At 57.6% G+C, this 19,549-nt stretch overlaps 1 protein-coding gene across 1 annotated transcript in view; it reads right to left on the bottom strand.

The window, feature by feature from the left end:
* Positions 1–424: 424 nt before the first annotated feature.
* The window catches only part of LOC118160128 (adenosylhomocysteinase 3-like), a 35,590-nt gene continuing 16,465 nt past the window's right edge, over positions 425–19,549 (bottom strand). The window contains exons 3-11 of the mRNA XM_035314658.1: positions 17,362–17,470; positions 12,000–12,143; positions 11,227–11,327; positions 10,627–10,729; positions 9,625–9,719; positions 6,331–6,437; positions 4,846–4,962; positions 1,572–1,635; positions 425–548 (exon numbers count right to left, since the gene is read on the bottom strand). Of these exons, the coding sequence (XP_035170549.1) occupies positions 456–548; positions 1,572–1,635; positions 4,846–4,962; positions 6,331–6,437; positions 9,625–9,719; positions 10,627–10,729; positions 11,227–11,327; positions 12,000–12,143; positions 17,362–17,470 (933 nt within the window). The 3' untranslated portion in view covers positions 425–455. The remainder of the gene's footprint in view (positions 549–1,571; positions 1,636–4,845; positions 4,963–6,330; positions 6,438–9,624; positions 9,720–10,626; positions 10,730–11,226; positions 11,328–11,999; positions 12,144–17,361; positions 17,471–19,549) is intronic.

The following is a 19,549-nucleotide window of genomic DNA, read 5'->3' as shown; positions in this document are numbered from 1 at the left end:
GGCACTGGGTGCTGGATGTGGCTCAGAGGGTGCTGGATGTGGCTCAGAGGGTGCTGGATGAGGCTCAGCGGGTGCTGGATGTGGCTCAGAGGGTGCTGGATGCGGCTCAGAGGGTGCTGGATGTGGGGCACTGGGTGCTGGATGAGGCTCAGCGGGTGCTGGATGAGGCTCAGCAAAGCCTGGGGTTGGCTCCGAAGTTCGTGGCTGGCTCCTGACCTCTCTTCAAGCCTTGTTTTTGCCACGGAGGCTGAAGTTGGCACACGGGATGCAGAAGAACGGGGTGGTGCTGAGCACAGGAGCCCTCTCCCTGCTGCAGGAGGGAGCCGAGAGCCCCCCGAGCGTGCTGAGAAGCCCCTCACCACCCCCCCCACCGGGGGAGCTTTGCGGCCGAGGGGTTTCTGGGCACGAATTTCCTGAAAAAAAAAAAAGCCCAAAGAAGAAGCCGGGCGCGGCGCTCACCAGGCCTGCAGGGCGCAGATGGGATCGATCTCGGTGACGTACACGATGGAGCCCATGGCCTTCAGCGCCGCGCAGCAGCCCTTTCCCACCTGGGAGGGGGGGGAGAAGAGCACAAGTGAGACACCGAGAGCTCCCTGCAGCATCACTGCCCTTCCCCGAGCAGAAATCCCAAAGCCTTCAGGGGCTGGGCATCTCCTCTGCCAGCCCCGACGGCTCCTGGATGCGCAGAATTCCCCGAGGCACAACATTCGGAGCAATCCCGGAGCTGAGTCCGGCGCCAGCTCAGGCAGAAGAGGCACTAAGGATAAAAAAAGGGGCACTCATCTCGGTCCCCAAGAGCTCTTTTTTTCCCCCAAAACGTCCTCGTGTGCAGAAAGGAGGGTAAGAGGAGATTACACTTAGCTCGGGGGGAGTTGAAGAGCCTCTCACAAGCTCTGCTCTGGTTTTAGGGTTAAAGGTTTGGTCTCGGGGGCTAACCAGCCCGAACCTCTACGCTCCACACAGCGCGGCACGCAGGGGAACCCGGCGCTATGGCTGAAGGACCCAGACTTCCCCAAAACGCGATTGCTTTGGCACGCCAACGCCTCCTGGGATCGGCCACAGCTGCCCAAAGGTTGCTCCGCGGCTCATTTCAAAGGAAGGGAGAAAAATGCCCAATTTTGGCTTTTTTTGGATAAAAGAGTCCCAGTGCAGCCCACCCGGAACCGGTGCTACCTGGTCCCTGTGAGCACTGCCCGGGGGGAACATCCCAGTCTCACCTCCAGAGAGGATTCCTCCTCGTGGGGGTGAAAGCACGTCAGTAAATTCATCTAAAAAGGTTAATTTCTCTTTTTTTTTTAGCCACCCTTCCGCGTGCAGCGCGCCTGCAGAACCCCGCCTCTGAGCGCTTCGATAATTAAAGATGTTCAGGGTATTCAGTGCCTTAAGATTCAGATTCGGTAGGTTTAGCACCAAGGGCCGGACATCACGGAAAGAAAACCTTCGGTTTTGCCAGGACAGGGCTGTTCCCAGCAGCTCTGAAGTCGGCGGCAGCCGCAGGGAGACAGAAGAGCCCCGCGGGGTGAAGCAAAGGGCGCCCCGACTCCGCGGGACGCGCCGCGCAAAGCCCTTACCTCCCCGTAGCCACAAACCACGACCTGCTTCCCTCCGAACATCATGTCTGTTGTCCTCTTAAGGCTAGGGAAGAAGGAAAAAGGCGGTTAAAGACCCGCGCTACGACCCCTTCCCCTTGGCCACGATGCGGAGGACGGCGCCAAGGCCTCGTCCTGCTCCCGCTGAACGCGTCGCTGCTCCCGGCAGGAGCTGTGCCCTCCCCCCCGCACCCAGCGAGGCCCCGCAGGGATTGGGGTGCAGGGAGGGGACCCGCAGGGTCCCTCCAAAGGGACTTTTCCCTCTGGGGAGGGTGGGTGCTGCCAGTGCGGAGCTGACAGCAGGAGGAAGGATTCGGGGCTTGGATCTCTCTGCGTTGGGGTCGGTGGAGCTCCGGAAATCTCTAAAATCTTTCCAGAAACACTTCGTGTGTTTTGTTTTTTTTTTTTTCTCCATCTTCTCAAGGCCAAAACACCTCGCAGAAGCAGCTAGAGGAGCGGCAGACGAGCGCTGATTTATTGCCAGAACCGCGGCGCTTTCTATAAATAAAGCTCTCCCTTCCACTCGGCTTCCTCCTGGTTCCCCCCGAAGAGTGCCCTACATCGCGGGCTATTTGTAGCGCACACAAATAGGTTAGCGGTGCGGGGAAGGTGAAATTCCCTCCCACTTCCAGAATTTAGGCGACGACCCCGGCAGATTTAACTGGCCCTGCGCTCAGATCTCCCTTGGCCCCATTTAGGTTCGTGGCCCGGAGCACCTCAAATCCCAGCCTTCCTCCCCAGGGAGCCCAGCGCCCGGCACGACCGAAGCCAGCGCGACGAAAAAGCTGTTCAAGGATTTCGACCTCTTTTTTATCCACCGACAGCACGTGAACGCAGGGCTGAGGAACCTCGGAAGTCTTCAGGCCCTCAAATTTGGGGGCAGCCCTTCCCCAGGTGGCCGAGCCCCGTGCCTGAGGCTGCCCTGGGCGCCTTCGGGCACAGCTGGGGACCCCAGAGCCGTAACGCAGAGGGAAGGGGGCTTAATTATGGGACTGGCTTCATCAGGACCTTTTCCCCGAACTGCTTCGGTTAGCGATGTGTTGCCCCTCGGGTACAATCGTGTATGCTGCTCCCCCTTGCAGATTGCACCCATCTGGGAGATTTTGGTTGAATTTTCCAAGATTTGAGGGCAGGAAGAGCAGGAGGCCGCTGGCTGCTTGGCACAGAAGGGCCAGCCACCAGCACGGCTGACCTGAGCCCAGAACGTGGTCTTTTAGGACCACAGAAACGTGGGGGAGAAACCCCGAGTGCAGCGGGCCATCCACAGGAGCGTTTGGTGGTGCACGAGCTCCTGGGGGGCTTCCACACGTTTCAAAGCATCGGGACCCGCAGGCGCCCCAGCACGAGCCCTCCTCACTCCCCAGGGTGACCACGAGCGGGAAATCCACCCCAAAACCAAGGTGACGGTTGAGGCACTCCCTAGCTCACAGCTTCGAGGGTTGAGGCACCCTCTCTAGCTCACAGCTTCGAGCATTTTGCTCTGCATCTCAAGATTTAGAATACTCCTTAGAAGGAGCCGGGGGGGGAGAGGAGGACAAAGCCTTCGTCAGCCCTGTCGTCCCACCTTCTGCACCTCCTTATTTCGCCCGGCTGAAGGACACATCCTCAGGACGGCACCGAGGCGACGGGCACGTCACTGTTACGGGATAAATGCTCGGTCCTCCACAGCCTCTTCTCTTTTCTTTCTCTTGGCTTGTTGGATACGCACGGGAGAGGGTGAAGGAAAGGAAGGCAGAAACGTGACGCAGCGGTGGCGTGACTCAGCCACGGAAAGGTTTTGTCCTGACACCGCACAGGAAAAGGGGAAGGGAGGAGGGCTGCAGCCACTCTGCTGCTGAAGCCCTCGCGCAGGAGACGCTGCCCAGCTGAAGTCACCCTCACCGGGAAGGGAAAGCGCACGTGAGGCACCGACACACAAGGAAGGGCAGCACCCTTCAAGGTGACACGCTTAGTGGATGAGGGAAAGGCTGTGGACGTGGTCTACCTCGACTTCAGTAAGGCTTTTGACACCGTTTCCCCACAGCATTCTCCTCAAGAAACTGGCTGCTCATGGCTTGGACTGGCGCACACTTCGTTGGGTTAAGAGCTGGCTGGATGGCCGGGCCCAGAGAGTTGTGGTAAATGGAGTCAAATCCAGTTGGAGGCCAGTCACCAGTGGAGTCCCCCAGGGCTCGGTACTGGGACCAGTCCTCTTTAATGATCTCGATGAGGGGATCGAGTGCGCCCTCAGCAAGTTTGCAGATGACACCAAGTTAGGTGCGTGTGTCGATCTGCTTGAGGGTAGGAAGGCTCTGCAGGAAGACCTGGATAGGCTGCACCGATGGGCCGAGGCCAACGGTATGAAGTTCAACAAGGCCAAGTGCTGGGTCCTGCACCTGGGGGACAACAACCCCAAGCAGAGCTACAGGCTGGGAGATGAGGGGTTGGAGAGCTGCCTGGCAGAGAAGGACCTGGGAGTGTTGGTTGACAGTCGGCTGAATATGAGGCAGCAGTGTGCTCAGGCGGCCAAGAAGGCCAGCAGCATCCTGGCTTGGATAAGAAGCAGCGTGGCCAGCAGGGCCAGGGAAGTGATTGTCCCCCTGTACTCGGCTCTGGTGAGGCCGCACCTCGAGTACTGCGTTCAGGTTTGGGCCCCTCGCTACAAGAAGGACGTGGAGGTGCTCGAGCGAGTCCAGAGAAGGGCTACGAAGCTGGTGAGGGGTCTGGAGAACAAGGCTTACGAGGAGCGGCTGAGGGAGCTGGGACTGTTCAGCCTGGAGAAGAGGAGGCTCAGGGGCGACCTTATTGCACTCCCCAGGTCCCTGAAGGGAGGCTGTAGCGAGGTGGGGGTTGGTCTGTTCTCCCACGGGCCTGGGGACAGGACGAGGGGGAATGGGCTCAAGTTGCGCCAGGGGAGGTTTAGGTTGGATATGAGGAAGAACTTCTTTCCTGAACGGGTTGTTGGGCACTGGAATAGGCTGCCCAGGGAAGGGGTTGAGTCCCCATCCCTGGAAGGCCTTTAATAGATGTTTAGATGTAGAGCTCAGGGCTATGGTTTAGTGGAGGACTTGTTAGTGTTAGGTCAGAGGTTGGACTCGGTGATCTTGGAGGGCTCTTCCAACCTAGACCATTCTGTGATTCTGCGATTCTGTGATCATTGGATCGAAAATGTTGTAAACCAGCAGGCAGGACAGACACAGGGACCCCCGTCCTGTGGAGCAGCCCCCAGGATTCACCATCCCCACCCTGACCTCATGCGCTGGGCAGCGGCACGTACCCATCCAGGATGGACTCCCTGCAGCAGTACAGGTTGTCGAACTTCTGCTTCGTGACCGAGTCGTTGACATTCATGGCTGGCACGCAGAGCTTCCCGGCTTTAGACAACTGGTACAGCCTGCCAGGAATACGAGACGAAACGGAGGATCAGCGGACAAACACTTCCCTTCACTCCACCCTCACACGTTCTCCAGGTCCTCGTTTCGCTAGAATGAGCGGCATGCAAAGCGGGGGCAAAGCTAAAGCAGGAGCGGAGCGGGGCCCTAATTTCAGGAGTGGGAAGCATCGTCCTTCCTTCCTCAGACATTTCTGTCTGCCTCCCATCCCTCCTGAAACGTGTCACTGCCAGGCAAGAGGCGTTTCATAAAGATGTCAAATAAAAGATGCTCTGAACTCCGCCTGCCGATATTAGACCTCCCTCGGATGTCCTCGAAAGGACAAAACCCCCCGAATCCTGCTTCAGATAACACGATGGGAACTCCTCTCATTCCTCAGCTTCCTCCAGCTCCGAGGCAAACAGAGGTGGCCACGGAAGGGTGACGTCCATGGCCACGTGCAGCCAGCCAAGAGCAGTGGGAGCGAGCAGACCCGGCTCCCTCTCCAGCAATCCCCCTACAAACCAACTGAAATGCAGCCCTACTGCTGCAAAGAGGGCTTGAAATTCACCCCCCTGCTCTGGACCTCAGGGAGGAGAACCCTCTGCCTCGGTCAGTCCCTGCAGACCCCTTCCAGGTTTCTGCCCCTTCTTGTTTTGAGGAGCTCCCCTCCCCGGGGACGTTGGGCCAAGGCCGGGCTGGATGGGGCTGGGGGCAGGCGGGAGGCGTGCCCATGGCAGGGGGCTGGAATGAGACAGGCTTTAGTGTCCCTTCCAACCCGAACTGTTCTGGGATTCTGTTTCTCTGATTCTGTGATTTCTACGCCCGTTTCTACACCCAGAAACTCCCCCAGAGGCAGGGCACACGCTCTCTGCACGTGCACGTCGGCAGAACACAGCCCTGATCCCAGAACAAGAACACGGGGAACCGTTTTTATCACACTTTTGCTCTTGCACACCTCTTTTACCCAAATCAGGAACCATTCCCAGTGCTGAAAATGCCACCAGGTCCTTTTCTTGACCCCACTGGCCACAAACCCCAATCGCTCGCTCCCTCGTTTGGGGCATTTCGCTTCCCTTTTTGAGGGCTGACCGAGCCTCTCTCCGAGCCCCCAGCCGCTTCCAAGAGCCGCAGCCGAGTCTCTCCCGGGGCAAAAAATAAACCCCAAAGCAGATCCTGCTGCTCTTCTCCTCGGTCCCCTGTTTTCTGTCACCCGTGGTAGGAATAGCCCTGCTAGCAAGTCACCTCACACGCCAAAGGAAGACCACAGACCGCATTTTTGGAGGCTCGACGTTCAGTCTATGGCGCTGAGCAGCTTGGGCTGGTTTGCTCCCGGTGCCCCGAGGCAGAAGGGGCTTTGTCTGCTCATCCCCATGCTCCTGGCCCCTTACCTGTGGACGCCGGTCACGCTCTCCTCCACGATCCCCTTGATCTTCTTGAACATGTTGGGGTATTTCTTGTAAATCCAGTGCGTGAGGTCGCCTCCGTCATCCAGGATCTGTAATGAAGGCAACCACAGAGTCACCACCCCGAAGACCCAGAAGGCTGGCGGACCCCAAAAAAGGCACAAGGGACAAATCGTGAGCCCAGGTTTTGGCCTCGCAGACACCGGCCCGACAGCTCCGGTGGGACTATCAGGAGTTATCAGGAGTTATCAGGAGTTATCAGGAGACCAGGGGAAACGCGGCAAGGTTCTGGGCGAGCTCCTCTCCCCCATTTCCAGGAGCAGAGAAGCCCCCAAACCGCAGGCAGCCATCAGCTTTCCGATGTGCCTGCTCAGGGTGGAGGCAGGAGGATGAAGCGGAGGCACCAACGCCAACTGACATGTAGCTGCATCGCCAAACAGCACGTTGAAAATCACCGAATCACAGAATTGTGGGGCTGGGAGGGACCTCAAGAGATCCTCGGGTCCAACCCCCCTGCCAGAGCAGGTTCCCTAGCGAAAAAAAATAACGCTGACCCTCTTGCAGACAACAGCTTTGGGTTGCTGCCCGTTTTCTTGGGCTTCAAACCTCAGCCTCCGAGGTACAAACCTGTTCTTCATCGGGCCCCGAGTGCCCCGAGCCACCAGGGGCTGAGTGGTTTTAACCATCCGGGGCAATACAGGAGATGGAAACGCACCAGGTCATGGCTTCGGACGCGAGGTCGTGACTCAAAGTCACATTTCATCCCTCCCCTGCTGCATCTCAACATGCAGCCGAACGCAGGGAGGGTGCTGAGCTCTAAACGGTGCCCAGTGGTGGTTCGGGGACCCCCCGCGCTGCAGGAACCCACGGGGATGCCGTAAGGAGCTACCCAGGGAAAAGGAAGGGATGTAAGAAAAACCCAAAAAAACCCTACGAAGGTGCTCTTCTCTGAGTCCTCCACCCCTCGGTGGCCTCTGGTGGCCCACGGGGTCCCCAGCAGAGCCGTGGCAAGGTGGGAGGTGCGAGGACCCCGACTCCAGAAGAAGCAGGGAGCTCTCTCCTTGCTTTGTAGCCTTCACCTCCCTAACGGAGCTGCAGGACCTTGCACTGAAATATGAAGGCTGCCGGCAGCTGCTGCTCCTCCAAAATGTTCGGGAAGCACCAATTCTGTTCAGTCTCTGGGAATTCCCAAATTTACCTCCCATTTAAAGGCTGGGAAACCGAGGCAGCCGAGCGCTGAGCAGGCTGAGAAGCTCCCCTGGGCACTGCGGGGCTGGGAATTCGGCAGCCCAGCCCCCAGGACGTCTTCATTTCATTCATCCCCATTTAACAGGGCGCATAATCCTCTTTCTAAAACGCTCAGGGAATCGTGGGGGCTGGGGGGTTCTTCTTTCCTGGGGGGGCAGGAGATGGAAAGCCGAAGCAGCGCAGAGGCTGGGGTCTGCGGGGGGGATCACCTCCTGGAGCAGCCCCCAACAAAGCCCCCGTGCTCCCCCTGCACCTTCCTCCACTTCACCCAGGCTCTCTGCTTTCATCTCCATTTTTCCCAAGCACCTTCTTTTCTGGGAAAAAAAAAAGCCCTTGTTTGTTTGAGGGGTGAGGATATTTTCTTCCCCCGCCGCCGAGTGCCTCAGCCCCATCCCCGCCCCAGCCCTGTCGTGGCAGCCGTGGATTCCACGAGGCTGATCCCCCCCCCCCAGAACCAAGCTGATTAAAATTAGCCAGGATCAGCTCGGCCACGGGGCTGAAAACAAGAGAATTACAGCCGAAAGGCGAGGAGATGGCAGGGCCGCCAGCTCCCAGCTCAGCTGATGCTGAGCCAAGCCCCCAGCCCCACAGGTTTGATGTTTTTCAGGGAAAAAATAACAAAACTGAGCCATTCCTGTCCCGACAGAGCGCTGCCTGCAGGTCTGCTGTGCGCATCAGAAAACTCAGCGCGTCCTTCTCTGGAGACTCGGTGTTGGGACTTTAATTCTCCTCATGGACCTTGCAGAAGCCCAAACATCAGATACTGAGATTTTTGGGCTGGGAGACACGATGCGCCTTCCGAGAAGCTGCCGTCAGCACAGAGCAGGGGAGCTCCATCTTGGTTCAGCCAGGAGTCTGGAAGGACCAGAGCACCAAATACTGCCTGGCTTTTTGGCCACGTTTGCCAGCTCCTCTCGTCTTGAACAGTCACGTAAAGATTCCTTCCACACCTGCTGTTCCCGGGCATCCAGTCTCCTATTTCTTGTCTCTGAAAACACGGACCTCCAAAATCAGGTGTGCAGATCTCTGGGAGCTGCTAGACCCAGGGCCAGCTGGTTTTGTGCTCAGACCCAGCTGGTTTTGTGCTCACCAGAAACAGGTCAGGAAACAGCGACCGCTGGAGACACGCTGCAGGATTGAGAGCTCTGAGCAGATCTGAGGAAAGCAAGTGTGCTAGGAGCGCAGTCTGATAGGTTTCTGTTGTCAGCTACTGGCATTTTTGATGGGAAATTATTCCTCAAAAAGAAGAAAAAGACAGCTCCACGTCTGGACTCCTGGCTCGGGGGTGGACATTCTGACATTCACCTTTCTTTTTCAAGGTGGCAGCCCAGAAGTGAACAGCAGTAGGCCGGGAGGGACAACAAAAACTCCTCAGACGAGCCAACAAGCAATGCAGACGCGTGCCCTTAATTACGGTTTGACTGAAGTAGATCACAAGCCACAAGGCTAAAAGCCTGTCGGGATGAAAGCAGCAACTTGACTGCTGGAAATTATTCTGCTCACCTAGCTCAAGGTTCTCTGTTCTCCCCAGGAACAAGGGCAGGATGAACCGGTGAAGCAGGGGTGTTGGTGTCCGTGCAGTGAGGGCAGAAATCACAAATTCTAGTTTTGGTTTTAAAATAAAAACCGAGGTAAGAAAAAGCCCCTCAACCACGGCTGTGAATTTACAGGCACAGTAAAAGTGATGCAGTGCCTCTTCGGAACATCCTCACCCGCAGTCAGGTTTTACTGGATGCATTGAATCTGTCTGGTTTAAACCGTGGCAAACTACCCTGAAACCAAACCAAACGCCCCACAACAAAGGTATTCGTGCTCACTTCGAAAATAGCTCAATAAAACTCCACTGGGCAGCACCGCCCACGCCTGCAGGCGCAGCAGCAGGGCTGATTGCACAGACCAGTCAATCGTAAAGCACTCTGGGGCTAAGTGCTGCCTTAGCACCAGGCGGTCGGGTCTAAATTCAAGAGGCAATTGATGTGAGCCCTCCTCCTGCCCTCCAGATCAGAGCCACGTCTCTGCACCAGCTCTCACCATGTTGGGCTGCCATCCTTCGACGTTGACGCAGCGATCGATGCACCACCAGAAGTCGTCTTCGGATTCTCCCTTCCAGGCGAAGACAGGGAACCCTGCCACAGAGAGGGAGACGGGTGCTTTAGCAGATCCCGGGGAGCCAGGAGCCGGCTTTACCCTTCCTAAAGGCTTGGGAAGTTTCTCAGCCTCGTTCTGGCCCATGAGCAATTTTTCTTCGAGCGAGACCCGGTAAGAGGCAAGCTGCTGTTTGGCTTCTGCTGGGTCTCCTGGCTCCCACAGCCCTGTGGTGGAGCGGGATTTGAGCTGAGGCATCTCCCAGGGGAGCAGCAACATCGGCCGCTTCTGCTTTGTGAATCGTGTCCCCATGAAGTCCTCTCTCACCCTCCCTTAGCCAAAGTTGTGACTCGAATGTAAGAATTCCCTGTCTTTATAGAGGGTATTTTCTCTTAGGGAAGTAACTTTTAGGCTCATGTAGCTCTGATGGCTAGTAACGTGCATCATCATCATCATCATCATCACCTGCACTACCTCCAGAGACACTGGCTGAGGTGTTTGGAGCAGTGGGAGGGACTGATCTTGTCTTGCTTAGTCCCTGTCACCGCTTTAATAGGGGAAAAAAAGCAAATCTCTGTGACTGAAGCCGTTTCTTCCCCAGATTGAGTGTGAGGTTTGATATATCCCTGCTTTTCTCAGACCTACACGTCTCCCACTCCACCAGACTCATTCAAGCTGGCAGTGTGCGCTGGTGAGCCTCGGGAACAGAAACTGCAGCGCTCCTGGTGAACCCCTGCGGGCTGATGCGGGCAGCTTACCAGGAATCGCTCTCACAGATGGGGAGCGACACCCCGGGGAGACTTCACTCTCCCCTGGTGTTATTCTAAAGGGAAAAACAATGTAAAGGAGGAATAAAAAGCTCAAATAGAATGTCAATGAACTAAACATGATGGGACAGTAAGAAACCTTTTCAAAACCAGAAGGAACGAAGCGGGTGAAGCTCCCTACCGCTCTCGGCGAGGGCCGCAGCCACTTCGTTGAGAGTAGAGTAAATGTTGCAGGCAGCCCATCGGCACTGGGCACCCAGCGCACCCAGGGTCTCCATCAGGACCTGGAATAAACCAAAGAAATATCAGAGAGAGCAACGCAAACCGGGGATCACTAGCTGCCGTTTCGTCCTGCACACATGATGAAGATAACTTGATTTTCTTAGTGATCGGGGCTCGCAGCAGTGCCTTACCCATGCAGGCACCGCAGCACCTTTAAGCACAGGCTGTGTTTATCCAGAAACGGTCACGAAATCAACCGTTCCCACCTGGTGTAAGGCACTGCTCTGCTGACTCGGGGACCCCATCTCCGTATTATCCCCCTGGGGTCTGTTTCAGAGGACAAGCAGTGAAGAATTCCTGCCTGTTACCCTGCGGGCAGAGGGCTGCCCAGAACTAGGCAGAGTGAGGATCGGGCCACAGGGCATGAGTAGTCTCTAGTGTCTCAGCTGGAAGGGGCAGTGGCAGCACGTAGCAGCCCCCTGCTGTGGCATTTAAACAGTCCCACACTGAAACGTCAGTGGTAAAAAAAAAAGCCCAGAGCTTATCGAGGGGATCTTACGGCTGTCTGCGCTGTGATGTGCGTGCAGCCCACGATCTTGGCCCCAGCCAGCGGCTTCTCTCCCTGAGCTCTCTTCCTCAAAGCCATCAGCGCAGGCATTTCTGAAAGGCAAAACGACAAAAGTCCATCAACGCAAAGCACAGAGGGGCGGGCAGGTGAGGAACTGCCAGCAGCACTTCTCGCCCAGGTACCCAGGGCCCTTACGAAGCCGTACGGCTGCGACAGCTTCAAAAAGAGCAGAAGACGTGAACGGAGGCACCAAAGCAGTCAGGACACAGCTGAAAAGAATCCAGCGCCCTGTGAGGTTGTTTTTTTTTTTGCCAGCTATTTAGGATGCAGGATGATCATATTGTCCAAAGTTCAACCTGCAAACGCCAAGCGAGGCCGGAGGAAAACCAGCTTCAGACAGAGGAGGACTCAGGACCCACGGCCCCTCCAGCCATCTGAGTGCTGCACTGCCTCTGAGACAGGCTTTGGGAGACAACCACGCTAACCCAAAGTCACCCACTGGGTAATTTATGCGACGGATTTCATCTTTTCCACTGTTTTTCACAAAATACACTGGGCTGTACGGTGGTCCTCCAATCATCGGCTGGTAGGAGCCACGGCTGTGCCGCGTAACTCCACGAAATCCCATCAAAGTTCTCTTTTTCCACCAGGAATGGTGTCAGGAAATAACCAAGCCTTGCGAGAGGAGGGCTTGGGGGAAGGAAGAGCTGCACGAGACAGCCCAAGGGAGCCAGGAGCCCGTGGAACGCGCCCGCCGCCTTTACCTTGTTCAGCAATTTCGATCTCTCGGCGCCCGAACTCGGCCTGCTTGATGTTTTTGACGCAGAAATCGCTGCTGCCTTTGGAGTTCTTCTGCTGCTTGTCGCGGGGGGAGGTCTCATCGTCGGAGCTGTCTGTATAGGAGGCAGCTGGAGGAAGACAAGGAGGGAGGTCAGAGGCTGAAGATGCTCCCTAAGGCCAAGCGCCTGCAGCGGAGGGGCACGGGGGACCTGCTGCACGCATCCACGGGTTTGCTCCTCCACGGGCACGTGCCAGCTCCCCCCGGCGTCTCCTGGGATCCCCCCCCTCTACTCACAATGCCCATTTATTTCCCCCCAGTCCGCCTTTACCTACAGTGACTTCCTTGCACTCATCTACCTCTGCCTCGACGCCGCACCGGAGGGAATTACCCAAGCAGCGCCCGAGTCCTCCACGTGCTCATCTCTGGGTTTTGCCGGCTCCTTGCAGCCTCTCTTCCCCAGATGTTGTCCCTTCCCGGCCCTAAGACACCCGACATCCATGCCTGTGAATGTTTCCAGTGCTTCCAAACCACTACGAGGTGCGGTTTCAGGTGTCAGACCCTACTGCGTTTTAAACAACGGCACGGCAAAGGCTGCTCCCTAATTACCGGTCGGTCACAGTGGCATTCCCCGTCCCTGGAACCAGTTCTTACAGAAAAAGAAACTGAAATTTGAAGGACAATCCTTGCTAAGCACATCCAAAACCACACAAGGGGGCCAGGCGGAGGTCCACGCGGGCTCGCTGAATCTGATGAAAGGGAGGCAAAGGGGCAGGGGGTCCAACTGCAGCCTTCATCTGCCTGGAGGAAGCTCCAGGAACAGCCGAGGCAGGAGGAGAGCACATCACAGGACCTCCAGCCTCCCAGGGCTCCAGGAGCTGGCTGGACACAGCCGTGGCTCATCCGACCCCGTGCGAGCACACGGGGGGGGGCAAGATGACCTCTGGAGGTCCTTCCAGCCACCACCTGCAATACCGACGGCTCGCTGCAGCCCCGGGATTCTCCCTTCTTTTCTGTTAGGAATAACGAGCACCTGGAGATGTTCCTCAGCTTGCCTTTGTGCGTCTTTGAACCCTCCTTCCTTGTTCCTTGAACTTCCAGCGGGTTCGCTCGTGGCAGACGCACGGAGATTTACCAAAGAACCTTTCAGGGAGCTGAGCCCCCTTCCCGCTTATTTCCATTACTAAGATCACACGCCGAGTCCAGTTTCTACTCCAACCTTGCAGAATTAGCCACTACTCGTGCTCCGAGCTTCTCAGAGCCAGCCGGAGGGACTATCTGTGCCGAGTCGCCCTCGGAATATCCCCCCGTGGGAGAGCAGACCTCTTGCACCTTCTCGGAGTGGCATCAGCAGCCAGAGCAACACGTGAGGACTGGAGATGGACCCCAAGCGTCCCTCCTCTTCCATCCCGGAGATAAAGCACCTGGAACGTCCTCGAGTCTCATGCAAGAACCTGCAGGGGAGCTCGTGCCACTGGTATACCAAAGAGTTTCCTTCTTTCTTCCAGAATCATTTCGTTTAGCTCCTTTTGGAACCGAGACCCGCTGGGGCAGATCCACCATCCCCGCGTGCCAAGCCAGCCTGGCAACGCGTGCAGAACGCTTTCCGACCACTTTTTTAAAAGAGCTCCCCAAATCATCACGCGCTGCTGGCTAAGGACGTGCATTTCCAGCTTTCCGTCCCGATTCCGTGCTGAAATTCTGCCGGAGGAACGGGGTGGCGCCAGGGCGAGCGCTTCTTGCATCGTGCCACAAGGAGAGCGCCGTGCCTGAGCCCGTGGTCCTGCCACTGCCCACCGGCAGCCACGGCTTTCCGCAGGCACCCGGACCTCTGGAGAGATATAAACACATGACATAAAGCACGTGAAGGTGTGCGCTGCCAGCTTCTGGTGGCTTTGCTGGCATCTGCACGGCAGAAGATCCAAAGCAAGGCTTGAAGGCCGGCCACCAGCCCGGCCATCGGTTCATCGTGCCGGCGGCACCCAGGAGCTGGCTGTGTTGGGTCCTGGAGGGCAGGAAAAGCTTCAAGGACCGCCAGGCACGAGCTTAGCGCTGCCGCTGTCGGCGTGCCAGGCTCCCCGAGCCCTGCCCGGGTCTGATCCGCTTACCGGGAAGAATTAGGCATGGCTGGAATTTCTCTGCCTACCCGCAGCCGGGAGCGAACGGCCCTGCCGCCCACCCGGGGATGGCCACACGCTCCTCAAGCGCACCCCACGGCAGCTCCCACGGGGCTGGGAGCCGGGATTGTGAACAAAAACGATGCATTATATAACGCCCAGATCTTCCACCGAGGGCTCCGGCAGGATTAACGAGTTACAGGAGGATTACTTCCTTAAAACAGCTAATCTGTGCAGGGCTGGGCTTTAGAACCAGAGCTCCTCGTTCCGGGGCTGAAAGCAAGTTTTGTGCAAGCAAGTTTGGTGCAAGCAAGTTTTGGAAAGAAAAAAGGAGCCGGATTCTCAGGTGCAGATGGGTCTTACCTGCTAAATCCGCGCGATACCGGAGCGTACAGCACCGCGGTAATTAGACTAATAACGTTAGCGCAGTGGGAGAGCACACGGATACGGACCAGGAAATATTGCCCTGGCTCTCCTGCCAAATGCACAAGTAGAGGAAGGAATATGTAATATGGAGACACCCAATTAGCTAGTAGGATGGTCGGCCTCCCAGATTTCATCCCTAATTACCCGGAAGTTGATTAACGGAAGCTTCGTATCTGGGGCTGGCACTCCACCGAGCCACGCACCTTTTTAGTATCAATTGTATAATTTCAAAGAGAACGCCGTGAGCACCTTGGGTGCTGTTATCCAGGGAAAAAACAGCAGGGAGGGGGAAGGAGGCACCTCAGCCTGTGTCCTAAACCCCGCAAAGATCGGGTCCGAGCCTAAATTCAGCGACGTTCAGCCTTGCTGATGCTTAGCTGAGGATCCTCTGGCATCAACAGGTGACATCTCCATCGCCGAAGACAAGGAAGGACCAAGGGCACGCTGCCCCTCCAGCCCGCGCTTCTGTTAGAGCCGAGCTGAGAGGCAAACCTTGTTTTCCTGCAGAGCCTTTCTGAAGTTATGAAACAGCACGAGGGGGAAGTCGGTCGCTTTTAATTAAAGACATCACCGCCCTAATCTCATTTGGGTGCCCGCGTACCGCGCAGGCGGCGCGTCACGCTGCGTGCTTCGGCGTTCCAGGCACCGGGCTGCTGTTTGCCGGCCGATCCCCAGATCTTCGTCCCAGCAGACGTAAATTCTCTGACTTTTTGCAGAAAGGGGAAGAAGTTCCGGGAACGTACGGGCTTTGCCACCGTGCCGGTGCCAACAGCGCCGCGACTCCAAAGCCGCGCTCGTGAGCTCCCCTGGCTTGCAATTGGTGCCGAGCAGCACGTCCCCGGGCACACCGAGAACAGGAGAGCAGAAAATATGCTCGTGTCGCGTTACTGAGCAGCAGCAGCGGAGATGTGTTCGTCCCTTAATGAATTGTTTCATGCACAGCCCGGCCGGGGCTCATCGGGCGCGCAGGCTGACAGCACGTCGGCACGCGCAGCACTTCCACCCGCTCCCGAACGGCACGGACAACAATTAACGTCGCTGGTGGGAGAGGTTGCATGCTCTAAATGAAGTGCTGCGGAGCACAGGAGGCCAGCAGCTCACGGCAGGGGTAACAAGGGGCTTCCACTTCCAACACCAAGAGTCAGGCCAGCTCAGCTCATCGGCCTTCCGGTGCTTCGCGCCCCGCAGCAGCCTCGTGATGCCGTTTGCTTCCCGCCTGGCCAACACAGCAGGCGCAGCCGCTTCGAAGGCTCAGCCCTCCAAACCTCCGGACCCCACCTGCTCCCCACACTCGTTTCCAGCCCCTTCCCATCCCCGGAGCACCCGGAGGGCCGTTTCGATGGGGTTATGCTCAGCGCGCAGAGCAGCACCGCCGAGATCCCAGCCGAGAGACACCCGTGGGGTTTTCCTGTCCATCCCGGAGCTGTCCTGGGAACAGAAGTCTCCCGTCTCAGCCGCCAGCCTGGCAGCTTTCGTTAGGAGGAAAACACAACGCTATCACCTATTAACTAATTGCTGGTGCTGATGCTTCAGCTGGAAGGGCTCAGTGCAAGGGGTGGAGGAGAATTCCCCCGAGGTGCTCCACGTTCTTGCAGCTGCGGATCGGGTGCAAGCGTGAAACATTAGCCAGGTTAATGAGCCTATTAGTCGTTAAAAATGAGTCACATCGGGTATACCCTGCTGATTAGACATCAAATGGGGTCATAAAGCCCATACAAACATTACACCGATCGCAGAGCCGTGGTCTAATCATTAACACCAGCGCAAAGCAGCGGGGCAGGCGAAATTCCCCGGGGGCTCCTTGGGGCAGCACGGGGAGGACGCGATCCGCTTTGCAGACCCGTGCTGGAAGCTGTTTGCTTCGGCATCTTCCACGGTACGAGCCAGGGGCTGGGGATCGGACACAGTCCAGCTCCCTGGGGGATGGGGAATTGGATCCTAACCCCTTCTGTACTGGTCCTGACCCCTTCTGTACTGGTTCTGACCCCTTCTGAACTGGTCCTGACCCCTTCTGTAGCAGTTTCAGGAGCTGCCCCGTTGCGGGCAGCCGGCAGCGTTCCCTGCAGAGCACCAAGGATCCCGGTGGGCCTGTCCTGAGAGCATCCCCAGCGAGCCCTCCCCACTCCCAGACTAGGGGGGTGAAGGTAGCACTGAATCTTCTCAGCACCCTGAGGCCACGGTGAATTATTTGCTGGAAAAAAGAGGCTGGAGGGTGCTTGCAAAGTGGAGGGCAGCCTCACCTTGGCCGCTCGGTCTCCAAATCAAGTTTTAGCCGGCCTGCCCCCAGCGCTGCCCTCTGGCCTTTAAGGAAAAACACCAATTTCCAGCAGATTTGTCTTCAGGGCTTCGTTGTGCTGCCTTTTTTTGCTCTAAACGTTAAATGTTTCATGAATGGAGCACTCATCGAAGGGGGTCTGGTTTTCGGGGGGCTCTAACTCTTGCTGGGTTTAAGGAGCCTCCAAAGACTGCTCCGGTAGTTCACTTTCAGCTGTATAAATTGGAACCAAAATGTGCCCGAAGAAAACCAACAACTCGAGCACCCCTGCAGGAGAAAGCACAACTTTGCTGTGCCATGTCGAAAGGAACAAGCAGCAGAACAGAGCCATGCGTTTCTGCACGGTGAGACGAACGTTAGCCCAGACAAAGCCAGTTTCCAACTCAATTTTCTTCATTTTCAACTTTGGAGAAAAAGCAGTGACCCCCTGCCCGTGCTTCCCCTCCAGCAGCACCGGCTGCGAAGTGGAGCTGGGGGTCGTGGGGCCGCTGCCTGCACCTCCCGTGGCCGTGGTGGGACGCGGCACCCACCTGAGCTGTAGCTGTCGGTCGACGACTGCGAGATGGAGCGGGACAGCGAGCGGCGGCCGATCTTCGTCGGGCGCTTGTTGAATTCCTGCTTTTGGTCGGCAAACTGGATCTGTGAAGAGAAAGGGCCAGGTAAATCGGAGGGGAAAAGCCAAGGGGCCGAGACACCAAGGTGAGGAGCACCCGGAGCCTCGAGCAGCCGCCGGCGCCTTCTCGGCTACGGCTGGCCCGCGACTGCGGGTAGCTGGGGGCAGGGGGCATGCTGCCTCGGCTGTTTAATCTCAAGTGACACCTAAATCACCTCCTCTGGCCTTTCCAAACGCATATTGGAAGGTTTCCAGCCCCGGTACACACAGACCAAGCACCAAAATGCTCGCAGGGGCCAGCCAGCACCTCCAGGTCTGGCACTGGCCCCGCTCGCCACCTCTCTTGTAGCGACCGGGAGGGGTTTGCTGTGCAAAATCCAGGGGAGAAAACCAAAAACACCCCGAGAATGACCCCCCCCCCCCCCCCCCCAGCTGCACTCCGCAGCAGGAAGCGTTTAGGAGTGGGCATCTGGAGAATTCCACTTCTGTAAGCCAACCACGCTCCCCGCGGGCTGTGCGAGATCGCAGCGGAATTGGAAACGTGACTTCTACCCGCAGAACTCTTCGGATTTCGCTCGGGGCAAAAAATGAGCCAGTCTGGTGTGGCAGGATTAAATATTTACACCTCCACAATGCCGAAAGCTGTTAACGGGGTCCTTCAACCAACCCCCGGGGTGCTTTGAGAAGTTGGTGTTGGTTAAAGAAGCCATCAGGCCGTAAGGAACGCGAGCCCTGCCTGGGAACCCAAAGTCAAGCCCCGAGGTTTAAGCTGTGGCACCCTGCCCGTGCACTGGGCTCTTACAGCCCCGGTGCCTCACTTTTTGGGCCAGGAAATGCGGAAAAAGGGTGCTGGGGGTCTTCGATGGCTACTTCAGCCCCAGGAATCCAGGTCCAGCCAAAATGCACATCCAAGCTCGTGCCGCAACCAAGGGCGGCGCTGAGGACTAGCGCCTCCGATCCCTGCGGGACAGGGCACGCACACGCCGGTTTTCGTACTCCTTTTCCAACAAGTTGTTGGCCTGGAACATTTTTTTTAATTATTTATTTCCTTTAAAACAAATCCCTTGACGGCCGAACCGCCTCATCAAAGCACCGGGTCATCGGCGCGGAACGCTGCTCCCGGCACCGTGGGAGAGGCTCGAAACCTAACGGGGTGAAAAATTCCTATCACGGACCTCGGGGGTTCTGCTCATATTTTCCCTTCCCGCATCACCCGTTCCAGGACATGCGATGGAACTGCTTCGAGCCACGCGGTACGACCCGTGATTGCGGCCAGGCACCTCGAAGCACTTGCACGGCTGGCAGGCAAAAGCCCAAACCCACCGAGCTGGGCACAACCTCGGGCTTCGCGTTACCCCTGCGAGCGTTCAAAGCCTGAAAGGGGGATCTGCTGCTGGCTCCCGGGGGCGTCTCCAGGGCCTGCTGCTCGCTGCCCCAGCACCTCCCCGAGGTCTTTCAACGTTTGTGTGCTGGGATTCGAGCCGGGACAGCCCAGCGCTGGGCGTGCACGCGTGAGCGGCACCGAGCGCGGGCAGCGACGTGCCCCAAGCTGGTTTTCACATCACCCCTTCACGTTTGGGCTGCAATTTCCGCCGCGCACGCTGGGTCCAGCCAGAAGGACGGCAGGGAACGCTGGACCCCAAACCTTGCTTAAATCCCTTCCAAAGGGCACGGGGGCAACCAGCACCACGCCGTGCCGCCGTGCCCCCTTCCCAAGCATCGGGGACCGGGACACGCAGAGCGGCTCGGGTTCGGGTGGGACCTTCCCAGCCCCAAAAGACCTTCCCAGCCCCAAAAGGCCTGCCCCCGATGGTAACAGCAGCCACACACAGGTTAACGCTCAGCGGAGAGATTAAGGAGCCTCGGAAAGCTGCAGCTTGGGTTCAGGCGGCCGAACCACGCAGCGCTCACGCAAACACGGCGGCTTTCTGCCACCGCCAACTCAAGCCGAGACGCCCGGCGTCCCGAGCCAGGAGGGAGAACGGCTTCTGCAGGTGCCCCACGTCCAGGTGCAGGACTTCTCGCTTCCACCCGGGCTTCCCCCCGGTCCCGAGGAGCATCCCCGGCACGACACGCGTGGCTCCGCGCTCCTCCTGCCCCTGGAG

This window comes from Oxyura jamaicensis, unplaced genomic scaffold (genome assembly GCF_011077185.1).
Source record: "Oxyura jamaicensis isolate SHBP4307 breed ruddy duck unplaced genomic scaffold, BPBGC_Ojam_1.0 oxyUn_random_OJ101837, whole genome shotgun sequence".
NCBI lineage: Eukaryota > Metazoa > Chordata > Aves > Anseriformes > Anatidae > Oxyura > Oxyura jamaicensis.
This window is presented reverse-complemented; position numbering and strand designations above follow the sequence as displayed.